General features: G+C 38.0%; 1 protein-coding gene across 3 annotated transcripts in view; it reads right to left on the minus strand.

Annotated features, from left to right (window-relative positions):
- Window positions 1–9,679, minus strand: part of CHIC1 (cysteine rich hydrophobic domain 1) — a 40,728-nt gene extending 31,049 nt beyond the window's left edge. For 2 of the 3 annotated variants that reach the window (XM_068962803.1, XM_068962805.1), the window contains exon 1: window positions 9,363–9,679. In XM_068962803.1, coding sequence (XP_068818904.1) covers window positions 9,363–9,655 — 293 coding nt within the window. In that variant the 5' untranslated portion in view covers window positions 9,656–9,679. The remainder of the gene's footprint in view (window positions 1–9,362) is intronic. The other variant, XM_068962806.1, reaches the window with a different exon arrangement.
- Window positions 9,680–14,740: the final 5,061 nt, after the last annotated feature.

Genomic DNA, 14,740 nt, shown 5'->3' on the forward strand with positions numbered 1-14,740 from the left:
AAAGTATATTAGAAATGGTAAAGCAGGGAACTTTCAGGCAGTCCAGCGGTTAGGACTTCGTGCTTTCACTGAAGAGGGTTCAAGTTCAATTTCTGGTTGGGGAACTAAGACCCTACAAGCTGTGTAGCATGGTCAAAAAAATTAAAAAAATAGAAACGGTAAGGGAAGATAAGGAAATGGTAAGGAAGTCATTTTACTTCTTAAAATACTCCATTATGGCCTACATTTATCTACTTTAAAAGGTATAAAGGTAGGCAAACTAGGCCCAATATATTCTCATGCTGCTGTTAAGTCGCTTCAGTCGTGTCTGACTCTGTGCGACCCCAGAGACGGCAGCCCACCAGGCTCCCCCGTCTCTGGGATTCTCCAGGCAAGCACACTGGAGTAGGCTGCCATTTCCTTCTCCAATGCATGAAAGTGAAAAGTGAAAGTGAAGTCACTCAGTCGTGTTCGACTCTTAAAGGCCCCATGGACTGCAGCCCAGCAGGCTCCTCTGTCCATGGGATTTTCCAGGCAAGAGTACTGGGGTGGGGTGCCATTTCCTTCTTGACATATTCTCATAATTTTGGCTAAAAGGCAGTAGCAATTGCATTCTTGCCTACCAGCGATTTTTTCCCTTAACTTTTACAGTAGATATTAAGTACCTAAAATGAGTACTTAAATAATCTTTGACACAACATTTTACTTAGTAGTTACTAGGAAAATGTTGATATGGCTACTGCTAAATGATGAACATCTCAGCACCATTAAGTTAATAAGATCTGTGAGTTCACAGAGGTTAGACAAGCTCATCTACCCATTAGTGAGTGATCAGTGAGAGACATGAGTAAAGATGTGAAGTTTCTCAGCATTAGACAGAAACATTTGAGAACTGTTCACATTTTCATTTTATCAGGTCCATTAAATAAAGAGTGTATTATGTGTTTGAAGCTGACCCAGCTGGTGGTTCTTAATGACTGTATTTGTTAAGTGTCTGTAATGTCCCAAATTTTAATTTCTTGCACAATTCTCTGCAGTAAAGGAAACTGAGGCAAAGAAAGGTGGGTCCTCTAGTTGCTCTTCCACTTTTCTTCCTCTTTACACCTCGCACTGTCTTTAATTCTTTTGAAAATGGCTGTACATCAGCCTCTGAAAATCCTACACAAATTTTAAGTTTATATGTTAAGTTGTTTAAGAAAACAGATAAAATGTATTAAAATTCTGCCAAAGAAAAACACATTTCACTAGAAAACTTTGCACTTATAGTAACACTGTTTCTGAAGCAAGTGCATTGAATTCTATTTACTATACCAAGAAAAAGGAAAGTCTATGACATACGATTAAAAGATATTTTGAAAAATTAAATTTCTTTAATCTTCCATATGGAAATATGTCTTGCTGCTCTGTAAAATGACAAATTACTATAGCTTCAGTATTCTCAAAGCCTAAAATCTTATAAGATATTTACCTTATACAAACATAAATTAACAATGCTTCACTGTAATTTCTCAAAGACAGCTGTTTATAGAAAAGGCAACATTTGCAGTGCTATTTCACTTTTTGCAGAAATGCACTGTTTGACAAATTTGGCTATCTTTTTAAATTCTATATGTAATAACTTCAGCTTTTTTAGATTAATTTTAATGAGAATTTTATATATCTGAGCATTGGTAAACTCTCATCTTTACTGCTACATACCTCTACTATAGAGAGTAAATAATTATATATTTTAAGAAAAATAAGGAGTTTAGTAATACCTAAAAATAAGAAAATAATCTCATGAGATAAAATTTTTCTTGTATTTCAATACACTGGATCCAAATATTTACCCTAAAAATATCAAGAAGAAAAATGATAGCTATTAAGCTATATCACTCAGATGTACAGTGTTTTTGAAATAACACTTACAAGAAACATTTCATTATTTCTGTTTTCTAAAACCTTAAATCTGTGGGTGCTAACTTAGCCATGTATGTATTTTTATTTGGAAAAAGATCATTAAATATCCATTTATGATCACCATCATCTCAGATTTGGAATTACAATTATTGTGGTTAGGTCATTCAACTTCCCCAAAATGGTAATTCATTGATAAAGTATTAAATAACTCTTGTTAAATATATTTAATATTAATTAGAGATCTCTTCAAGAAAATTAGAGATACCAAGGGAACATTTCATGCAAAGATGGGCATAATAAAGGACAGAAATGTATAGACCTAAAAGAAGCAGAAGATATTAAGAAGAGATGGCAAGAATACACAGAAGAACTACACAAAAAAGATCATAATGACCCAGATAACCACGATGGTGTGATCACTCACCTAGAACCAGACAGCCTGGAGTGAGCAGTCAAGTGGGCCTTAGGAAGCATCACTACAAACAAAGCTAGTGGAGATGATGGAATTCCAGCTGAGCTAGTTCAAATCCTAAAAAGATGATGCTGTGAAAGTGCTGCACTCAATATGCCAGCAAATTTGGAAAATTAAGCAGTGGCCATAGGACTGGAAAAGGTCAGTTTTCATTCCAATCCCAAAGAAAGGCAATGCTAAAGAATGCTCAAACTATTGCACAATTGCACTCATCATACACGCTAGCAAAGTAATGGTCAAAATTCTCCAAGTTAGAATTCAACAGTATATGAACTAAGAATTTCCAGATGTTCAAGCTGGCTTTAGAAAAGGCAGAGGAACCAGATATCAAATTGTCAACATCTGCTGGATCATAGAAAAACCAAGAGAATTCCAGAAAAACATCTACTTCTGCTTCACTGACTATGCTAAAGCCTTTGACTACATGGATCAAAACAAACTGTGGAAAATTCTTAAAGAGATGGGACTACCAGGCCACCTTACCTGCCTCCTGAGAAATCTGTACCATGTCAAGAAGCAGTAGTTAGAAACGGACATGGAACAATGGACTGGTTACAAATTGGGAAAGGAGTATGTCAAGGCTGTATATTGTTACCCTGCTTATTTAACTTAAATGCAGAGTACATCAGGTGAAATGCCAGGCTGGATGAAGCACAAGCTGGAATCAAGATTGCTGGGAGAAATATCTATAACCTCAGAAATGCAGATGACAGCACCCTTATGGCTGAAAGTGAAGAGAAACTAAAGAGCCTCTTGATAAAAATGAAAGAGGAGAGTGAAAACGCTGGCTTAAAACTCAACATTCAAAAAACAAAGATCAGGGCATCCGGTCCCATCCCTTCATGGCAAATAGATGGGGAAACAGTGGAAACAGTGTCAGACTTTATTTTCTTGGGCTCCAAAATGGTGACTGCAGCCATGAAATTAAAAGACGCTTGCTCCTTGGAGGAAAAGCTATGAGCAACCTAGACAGCATATTAAAATGCAGAGACATTACTTTGCTGACAAAGGTCCATGTCAGTTCAGTTCAGTTCAGTCACTCAGTCGTGTCCGACTCTTTGCGACCCCATGAATCGCAGCACACGAGGCCTCCCTGTCCATCACCAACTCCCGGAGTTCACTCAAACTCACGTCCATAGAGTCAGTGATGCCATCCAGCCATCTCAACCTCTGTCGAACCCTTCTCCTCCTGCCCCCAATCCCTCCCAGCATCAGAGTCTTTTCCAATGAGTCAACTCTTCGCATGAGGTGGCCAAAGTACTGGAGTTTCAGCTTTAGCATAATTTCTTCCAAAGAACACCCAGGGCTGACCTCCTTTAGAATGGACTGGTTGGATCTCCTTGCAGTGCAAGGGACTCTCAAGAGTCTTCTCCAACACCACAGTTCAAAAGCATCAATTCTTTGGCGTTCAGCCTTCTTCACAGTCCAACTCTCACATCCACACATGACTACTGGAAAAACCATAGCCTTGACTAGACGGACCTTTGTTGGCAAAGTAATGTCTCTGCTTTTCAATATGCTATCTAGGTTGGTCATAACTTTCCTTCCAAGGAGTAAGCGTCTTTTAATTACACAGCTGCAGTCACCATCTGCAGTGATTTTGGAGCCCAAAAAAATAAAGTCTGACACTGTTTCCACTGTTTCCCCATCTATTTGCCATGAAGGGATGGGACCAGATGCCATGATCTTCGTTTTCTGAATGTTGAGCTTTAAGCCAACTTTTTCACTCTCCTCTTTCACTTTCATCAAGAGGCTTTTTAGCTCCTCTTCACTTTCTGCCATAAGGGTGGTGTCATCTGCATAACTGAGGTTATTGATATTTCTCCCGGCAATCTTGATTCCAGCTTGTGCTTTATCCATGTAGTCAAAGCTATAGTTTTTCCAGTAGTCATGTATGTATGTGAGAGTTGAATCATAAAGAAAACCGAGTGCCAAAGAGTTGATGCTTTTGAGATGTGGTGTTGGAGAAGACTCTTGAGAGTCTCTTGGACTACAAGGAGATCAAATCAGTCAATCCTAAAGGGAATCAGTCCTGAATATTCATTGGAAGGACTGATGCTGATGCTGAAGCTCCAATACTATGGCCACCTGATGTGAACAACTGACTCATCGGAAAGACCCTGATGCTGGGAAACATTGGGGGCAGGAGGAGAAGGGGCCAACAGAGGATGAGATGGCTGGATGGCATCACCAACTCTATGGACATGACTTTGAGCAAGCTCCGGGAGTTGGTGATGGACAGGGTAGCCTGGTGCGCTGCAGTCCATGGGGTCACTAAGAGTTGGACACAACTGAGTGACTCAACCGGCTGACTGATCTTATTAAAATAAGAAAACCAATGTGTAAAGTTTATATAAGTAGACAGGGTATTCGGACACACAGAGTCTTGCTCAACAAAGTTTTCAGAGGTAAGCCCATGCCATACCCTTCCCCTGTACTCCCCAATCTGGTAGTATTTTTGTATCTATGCTCAGAAACATAAGTACTCTCCAGAGGATGATTCTACAACACACACTTGTTGAGGCCCTATAATACAGCACACACTATGGTGGGCATATTGAGTTTTACTAAAAGAACTAATATTTATTCAAGTCACTTTTACTCTCTACTTCAGGGAAGGCACTGTGGTAGGCACTGAAAATTCAGAGGGAACCAGTGATTATCCTGCCATTTCAGCTTCCAATTTAGCAGGGGCAGAGAAGACTCACAGGAAGTGGTGACCACATATGGGGTAAGAATGGTGGGTGGTGGAATTCTAAATGAAGGCCCCAGCTTGAGCAGAGGCAAAGAGATAAGAAATAGCATGCTACGAATAAGAAAATACAAGCAGTAAAGGGAAATGTCAGGAGATCAGGCTGATGGATAGGCAGGGTCTAGTAATATATTCCATGCTTCAGAGCTTAGACTTGATCCTACAGATGAAGAGAAAATCACAGAAGTCTTAAACAGGAAAGTGGTGTCTCCATTTAGCAGCAGACTGAGGGACGACTTGATGCACATGAGTTTGGGTGAACTCCGGGAGTTGGTGATGGACAGGGAGGCCTGGAGTGCTGCAATTCATGGGGTCGCAAAGAGTCAGACACGACTGAGCGACTGAACTGAACGGAGGGATGGATGTGAAGGTGATAAGATGAAGACAAGATGATGAGTAGAGTGGTGAAAGGGGCTTGAATCAGGGAAGTAAGTAGTGGTAGGGAGGAAAAGAAGAAAAATTTAAGTCATATATTGTTTATACCCACTGATTTCTTAGATGTTAGAAGACTGAATGGGGAAGACAAACCACTCGCCAGATTTAACTGAGTTGGAGAACTCAGAAATAGAAGGAATTTTTTGAGGGGTTGGGATGGGGGTGTGAGGATATGTTGTAGGAGAGGGGAGGGTGAGTTCTGTTTTGAATATATTGAATTTAAAATGTCAGTGAGTCATTAGGTGAGGAAGCCCAGATAAGAGTCTTAGCAGGTCTGGTATAGCAATACATATTTGGGAGACATCAGATAACTGAAACCATGGGAACCAAGATGAGGCCACCTATCTAGACAGAGTAAGGAATGAGAATAGTGGGATGAGAACAAAACTCTGGAGATCACTGGTATTCAAGGAGCAAAGGAGGAAGAAAAACCCATGAATGAGACAGTTCAGGAATAACCAGAAAAATATAAGGAAACCAGGGAGAGTAAAGTGGCCAAGAAATTCCTAGGTTTGTTTGGCTGGTAAAATGTTTTGTTTTGTTTTTTAACAGAATTTGAAACCCTTTAGGCAAAACACATACCTTCCAGTTCAACTAAGGCCCATCATTACTCAAGCTGCACCATTTTCTGTGACCTGTCTTGGCTCTGAAGGCTTGTGTGTTTGTGACCCCTGGAGTAAAAGCCTCTGAGAAAGAGGGAGTCATTATAAGTCTCATAAGCAATACAGAGGACCAGAAAGATAGAAAATGGAAGATGCCCATTAATTTAGCAACAGAAGGTCATAACGATCTTAATGATGCCAGTTTGTCTGAGGTCATGGTGGCAAAATCCAGGTATCAGAAGGGTGAAGAGGAAATAGACATAGTGAATGTAGCTACTCTTAAGAAATCTGGAGAAGGAAAAGAGACTAGACAGTAGCTAATGGGGAACATAGGTCTAAGAAGGCTATTTTATTTTTAAAGAATTAGATTCTGAATACAGTTATAGGCTGACCTAATAGAGGCCAAGTGAGGTAATAGTATATAGAGAGGGGCTGCCTGGAAGGAGGTTGCAAAAGAAGGTTTCGGAAGGCATCAGTGGAGGGGTGAGCTCTGAACAAGTGGAGGGACTCTTTGACCTCTGAGAGTGGAGAAGGAGAGCATAAAATTCAAACCTAAGTAAGATCCAATGCAGGTTTTTCAGCAGGAAAGTGACATTTTAAACTGTGTTTTAAGAAAATTAGTTTGGCGTAAGCATCCAGATGGACTGGAGTGGGAAGAGGCAGCAGACTGTGGCTGCAATTCAAGTAGAAGATGATGGTGACCCAAACTAGCAAGGTGCCAGTAGAAATGGAGAAAAATGAATAATTTAATAGACTTTGTAAAAGGCATGAAGACATAATTCTGGGACAGACTGGCAATGGACAATTTAAGGAGATGGAAGAGTTAAAAATGACTCAAGGACTTGAAATATTACCTGGGAAGATTGGAATGGTAGTATCAGAGTCAGAAATGGGGCAACTGGAATGCACAGCCAATGTAAGGAGAGAAAATATTAGGTTTAAGATATACTGAATTTGAAGTGATGGTTCTCAGATTTTAAACTTTGAAAAGAAACAACATCCTCTAAAGAACAAGTGACTATACTAAGAATGAATAAAATAAGGGTGGGAGAGAATAAGAAATATTTCATTCAGATAGGGCAACTAATATTCCTATGTCAGAAAAAATTTGATATATTAGACATTTAAAAATTAAATTAACTATTTCCTAAGGACTTGACTTTATCTATTGTAAGGAAGATTTTACTATCATAGAAAGACCAGTTTCTCAGATCCAGTAAAATTTTCTCCTAAACATTCAACTTTTTTTTTTTTTTTCCTCCAAATCTCAGACTTTTAACATCAAATGTTCTTTCTAGGTCAGAGAACATGTACAACTAAATACTTTTCCAAACTACGTACATTGGTTAGCAATTCAAGTACTGGTTTGCTGCTTTTCAGGTTTTGCCTTCAATTAATGCCAACAGTTACTAAGAGCACCACTATTTCACGCTCTTTATTCCATAATTTTTAAGCTAGGAAGGACATTACACTTATCAAAAGGGCCTGAGCATAGCAAGTGTCAGTGCTTTGCTTTTAATTGAAAATAGATTTATAAGTTGTGTGAAGAGTAAAATGAAACCACAAATAAGTTTTGGAGAACTTAAATTCTGTTTTCTTGTTTGTTCTTTGTTTTCTGAATTTTAGAAAATAATGAGGGGAAGGAGTGTTGGAATATAAAATTACGGACTAGAATAAAAAATCTTTTTCTGTTTAGTCATGTGAAATAATCTGCATGAAAGTAAACTTTGGTGCCAGAATCATAATCAATTTTAGTAATAGATTGTCTCCGTAGTGATGAAAGGAATCTAAGTAAAACTGTGCAGTAAGCTGGCATCTGAACATTGTAGACTATCTGCAAAATTCTTGAACCAAAAAAAAATTGTGTTAAACTTGCCTTACCAAATGGCAGATCTAAAAATCTCCACACATCCTTCCACAATTTCAAAATCTTTTCATGCAAAGATCACAAAAGTATATTACAATCAAAATACTCAACATGTTAAAATTAAAAGCTAACATGATGAGGGGAGGTGGTGCATATTACATGATTTCAGATAATATGAAGTCAACTGAAAGTCAATGTGGTAGGTGAGCCATTATCAAAATTATAGGCAGCATGACTTACTAGGAAAAAATAGTCCTGTTTTTTAAATTCAGTAAATGACAGCATATTTAAGATGATGAACATGATATAATACTCAAACTTCCAAGTATTTACAGTCCATTTCATTACATAAAAATGAGAAAGCACTCTTCAAAGCCCAGAAAACCACTACATTTTTCTTTGGCTTTGCAAGTACTATGCTATGAGGGCCCTCTCCCTTTTATTTTCTCAAATATGATCCAAGATTTCAATTTTTAAAAACTCTGCATAAGTTTTCAAAAAATCATTCTCAGCTCCTAGGGGATTGATGTCCATACATATTTAATGTTTGCATATTTACTATTTGCACATACAAAATCTCCTGAAGGTATCTTAAATTATCTCAGAGGTGAAAGACTTTAGAAACCATCTAACTCCAAACCCCTTATTTTATCGATGCAGATATTACGGCCCAGCAATAGGAAGTAACCTGACCAATGTCAAGAGCCAGTAAGAAGTAAAGCTGGGACTAACATACAAGAGCCCTCACTCTCAATCTATTGCTCTTTCAACGTTTCATAGTTGCCTCTCAATCTGAACATCTAATTGTGTGATATTCAAGGAATGTCAGAGTGATCAACACAGAGAAAGGATTACTGTATTCATTTACATAAGAGTTAAACAGAAGAATGGATGCAAATATAGGTAAGTGGCTATTCTATAACGTTATTCACAAAATATATCCTGTTTCTGTTTTGAAGAGTCCAAGCCTCGGTCTTGTCACTTGTTACAGCAGTCACCGTGTTCCACTAGACACCAATCTTAACAGCAAAGAATCCGCTGGTACATCCTGCAGTTTAGACTATTCTCGCCAGCATACACAGAAGCAAGGAGACTCACCTCTACTCCAGTCCCTTTGGCTCCGAACCCCAGACTTCCCTGTCTTATACTCACTCTTTACCTCGTGTTGGCGCATCGCATTTGCATTCTCCTCACTTCCTTTACACCTATCTCCTTCAGTTTCTCCATTTAGACCAGGTGTCCTTTTCTAACTGTAGCCTCAGTCAGCCCTCCCCCACACCACACGCCCCTCGATCGCCTTATTCCTCTGTCGCCAAATCTCAGCCTCTTCAAACCCCATAGCTCCCTCTCGCTTACACAGTGATGTGGCCGGCGCCCCGCACCAATACAGGGTCGGGGGCATATCTCCGTAGATGCTCTTCGCTCACTACCCGAGGCGGGGGCGGCGTTTCCTCCACTTGCTCCTCTTCTTCCTCCTCCTCCTCTTCGTTTTCTTCTTCCTCCTCCTCCTCATCTTCCTCGTCATCGTCAGGCCCTGATACCGACGACGACGACGACGGCGACGACGACGACGTTGCCGCTTCTTCCTCCTCCTCCTCCAGTTCCGAGATGGTATCGAACTCCGCCATGTTGGGCAGCAAGATGCTCATCACGTGACCTCTCTATCGCCGCCACCCTCACGGAGAAGAGTGTGAACCTGCTGAGGTGCAGAAAGAGGAGGGAGAACTTAACGCAGGGAAACAGGAGGGGTGTAGGGACTGGATTTAAGGAGATGCGCCTGCGTGGTGGGGTGGACGTGGGGGTGGGGGGGGGAGACGCGAGGGCACAAGGGAGAGAGAAGCAAAATCAGTGTACGCTTGCGCGGCTCCAAGGGAAAAGGGACGTTAGAGGTGAACTCCAGGGAATTATCGAGGTCCGGTATGCGGGTGCTGCTCTTAATACTGCTGTTTGGGCTTCTGCTGCTTGTCTCCGAGGGATGTATCCTCTGATTTTACTTCCTACTAATTAATAATGGTATTATTACCCGCTTTGCCTCCAGTGCAGAGAAAGGATATTCTATAAAAGTGAGGTTAGAACTTTGCCCCATATATCTTAAAATATTCACCAATCCCTCACATTTGTTCAGCATTCCAATTTAAAAGACTTTTGCTGCAGAACTTTGCCACACCCTGGGAGGCATTTTTATTAACATTTTACTGAAGGGGAAACTTTCTATTACTTCTTCTACTATGTAATACTTATGGAGGACTTACTAAGTGTCAGGGACTGTGCTAAGTGCTGTATGTACATGTCTCATTTAATACTAAACAACCCTATGAAATATGTACTGTGATGATTTAATTTTACGCATGGAAACCTAGATGCAGAGAGAAGTAACTTGCCCAATGCTTCTGATTCCAGAAGCCCAGTATTCTTAACTAAAGGGCTATACTTCCTAAAGTTGTTTGGAAGGGCTTCATAGAGTGGTGCCTTTTGGGCATCTTGAAAGATGTTTGAATTTTGGAATTTATTTTTTCTTTTTCCGCAGGGAGGAGGGAAATGGGGGGAGTAAAGGGAGCGTTCCAACCCAAGGAAACATCGATTAACATCATCCATTTTCCAGACATTGGGCTAGACTCTAACATACAATATCTCAATTAACCCTTAAACAATACTGTGGGGGTAGGCATCATCATCATTATTTTATAGATGACAAAGCAGTCTCAGGAAGTTTAAGTAATGTATTAAGGACTCTGGTGACCTTTCGTCTAAGATTTTCTTTTTCAAACGCCTGCTTCCTTACATCTGCTAAATGTTACAGAGATCACATATTTTGAGTTTCCAATCCATGTTTCAAACTATTTCATATTTGGCAGTAGCACAAAAATTCATGCCATAATTCAAGGATTATTAAGACAATAAAGTAACACAGCTGCAAAGTAATAAAACAAATACTGTAATCCAGGTATTCTGATAGCAGCTTCACTGCTCTTTCTGCTACAAGATGGCTGCATCCCAATTAGTTGATGGGACTGAGGAAATAGATATAGCCAAGCCACACTTTAATGTAGGGTGAGTATTATATTAACAGTATAGCAGTGAAAACAAAGCATTTAGGCTGTCTGAGGGAGGAAGAAATTAGTTCTATGAAAGGGACTGATCAAACCATCATTATTATCAAGGAATTTGTGTTATTAAAATGAAAAAAAAAACTTGTACTCAAAAACTTGATTATTTTGGAACTTTAAAAATAAGTTGCAACACTCTCAGAAAAAAAATCTAGGTTTTTATAACAGAAAGAACTTTATCTACTAACCAGAAATTATAATTAAAGATGGAATGTTAAAGAATTTTATAATAGACTTCTGTTAGGTCTGTTATCTTGGGCATTGATAATGTGTCATATGTCATTTATCAGAGCAAAATACCTTAGACTTAAGATCAAATCAATATTCTGCACCAGCTCTTTCAAAAAGCAAAAAACAAAAAAACAAAAAAAACCCACAGGCAATATTAAAAAAAATTTCCAAACATCTTATATTATCCATGAAAGTCTACCAAGTCAATCTCTAGAGGGAAGTATTGTGCTGATGACTGCTTAACTGGTAGTTTCTTCTTTTCACCACTCAGGATTAGACTAGGTAGTGTACTTGTGATAGGTATAAATGAGATATTGGAACTATGGTGAAAGTGAAGAAGTTAAGGCTGTGGGAGATGGGAGGGAAGGAGAGGAACAGTGAAATTCCATAGTCAAGATGCAAAGAAGCCCTTGACAGTCAGATATCAAAAGGACAAAGCAGTTAAGAGAAGTACTATGCTTTGAGAAACTCACAAGTATAGTTAAATCTGCACATCTGTTTTTGCTGCATATATGGTGGGCTGAAAAGGCATATATGATTTCAAGCTTAATTTGTTTTGGAGAACTATAGGAGAATTTGGAATTGGTCAAGCTGAGAAAAACACATTTTTTTCAGCAAAACACAAGAACATGATTTTCAAATGATACTTTAGCTGCCATCAAGGATAGTAAAGCTAGGAGTGGATGAGAAGAAAGCACACAACTTCTGTCCAATGTGCTAAGCAGGGCGTGGGAGTAATTGTCGCATCTGATGGCAGGGGACCTGAGGCAAGAGATCACAAGTTTAACTGTTTGAGGGGGTGGATTTCAACCTTAAAACAGCTGAAACCAATTGCAACTTTTGAAAAACAACTTTCTTCCTCTCTCCCTCCTTCTGTTTCTCCCTTCCTCTTTTTCTTTCTTTTTCTATTTAGATATTTATTTATTAAAGCATATGACTTGGTGATTTTAGTGAATTCACAGAGTTGTGCAACTATCACCACAAGCTACTTTTAGAACATTTCTGTCACATTCAACAGAAATCACAGTTCTATTTTCAGTCATTCCCCACTCTTTACCCCAGCCCCAGGAAATAATTAATCTACTTTCTTTCTGTATAGATTTCTTTTCTGGGCATTTCAAATAAATTGGACCATACAATATGTGCTCTTTTGTGTCTAGCTTCTTTCACTTAGCATAATATTTTTGAGGTTTGGTCATGTTGTGTCTTGTATGAATACTTCATTCCTTTTAATTGATGAATAGCATGCCTTTGTAAGGATATATCACATTTGGCTTATCCATTCACCAATTGTTGTCATTTGGATTGCTTCCACCTTTCGATATTATGAAAATGCTGTTAACGAAAATTCACATACAAGTCCTTGTATGAACATATGTTTTGATTTCTCTAGGGTGGATACCTATGGGTGGAATTGCTAGGACATATGGTAAGACTGTTTTGAATTTAAGAGAACTGCCAAAGTGTTTTCAAAGTTGCTTACTCAGTTTACATTCCCATCAGCAATGTATGAGGATTCCGTTTTTCTCCACATCCTCTCCAAAATTTGTTATTGTCTTTTCGGTTATAGCTATTATTGTGGGTATGAAGTGCTATTGCATTGTAGTTTTACTTTGCATTTCCTGAATGACTAATGATGTTAAGCATATTTTCACGTGCTTGTTGTTCATTTACAAATGAACTTTCTTATACTTTCTTTGATAAAACGTCTATTCAAATTTTTTGGTCCATTTAAAAAAATAAACTTTAAGATAATTGGAGATTCATATACAATTATAAAACATAATACAGAGAAGTCCCGTTTATTCCTTTACTCAGTACCCTGAATGGTAACAACTTTTGTAACTATAGTACACTATCACAACCATGAAACTAACATTGACACAATCCACCATCTTACTCAGATTTCTAGTCATACATATACTCATTTGTGTGTGTGTATTTAGTTCTATACAATTTTATCACAGATGTAGGTTCATTTAACCACCACCATAGTCGAGATACAGAAGAGTTATATCACCACAAGGATACCAGTTGTTACCCTTTTATAATCACATTCTCCCTTCTCATAACCATTAAGCTGTTTACCACCTTTAATTATTATAGTTTCAAGAATATTATGTAAATTGTATTATACAGTGTGTGACCTTTGGGCATTGGCCTTTTTCACTCATTATTCTTCTGAGAATCGTCTAGGTTATTGAGTATACCAATGGTTCATTCCTTTTTATTGCTATGTACTATTCTACAGTATGACTGTACAGCAATTTGTTTACTTATTCACCTACTGTTTCCCCACATTTTGAATATTATAAGTAAAACTACTGTGAACATTTGTGTATAGCTTTTTCCTTCTTAAGATGTTGGTTATTTGTTTACATATTATTGGGTTATAAGGTACCTGTTTTTTATTCTAGATAGAAATTATTTATTAGATATATGGTGTACAAATATTTTCTCCCAGTCTGTGGCTTGCCTTTTCATGTTGTTAATGGTGCCTTTGAACTAAAAAAGTTTTAAATTTTGATGAAATTCAATTTATCAATTTTTCTTTTATCACTTGTGCCTTTGATAATATATCTTAAGAAATTTTTGCCTAGTGCACTGTCAAAAAACTTGGTCTTTGTTTACTTCTAAAAGTTTTTCTAAATATCTGTGATGAATTTTGAGTTCATTTTTGTGTATGGCATGTAGCATGGGTCTAAATTCATATTTTTCCATGTCCCAGCATCATTTCCTGAAGACTGACTTTTTTTTCCCCTGTTGAGTTGCCTTGATACCTTTGTTGAAAATCAGTTAACCATAAATGTATGGGTTTATTCCTGGACCCTTAATTCTATTTAGTTCATCTATGTCTATCTTCATGCCAGTACCACACCACCTTGAATACTATAAATTTTGTTAAAATTGGAAAATATAAGTCCACCAAATTTGCTCTTTTTCAATAATATTTCCCCCCCCCCCAATCTTTTACATTTCCACAAAAATTTTAGGATCATCCCATCAATTTCTTCTAGAAAAAACAAGTGGAATTTTGATAGGAATCACATTGAATCTGCATATGAATTTGGGAATATTGGCAACTTAACAATGTTAACGCTTCTGATCCGTGAAGGTAGGATACCTTTTCATTTATTTAGATCCTTAATTTCCTTCAGTGATGTTTTGTAGTTTGCAGTGTACAAAATTTGTAGTTTTTTTTGTTAAATTTATTACTAAATGATTTTGTTCTTTTTAATACTATTGTGAATGGAATTGTTCAATTGATTTCCTTTTGGATTGCACATTGTTAATTTATGGTAATACAATTTATTTTTGTATATTGATGTGTAGCCTGTGTATGTGTGTCTATGTGTATGTGAAATCCTTAGGATTTTCTACATATAAATTGTGTAA

The sequence above is a fragment of the Capricornis sumatraensis genome, chromosome X (assembly GCF_032405125.1).
Source record: "Capricornis sumatraensis isolate serow.1 chromosome X, serow.2, whole genome shotgun sequence".
NCBI lineage: Eukaryota > Metazoa > Chordata > Mammalia > Artiodactyla > Bovidae > Capricornis > Capricornis sumatraensis.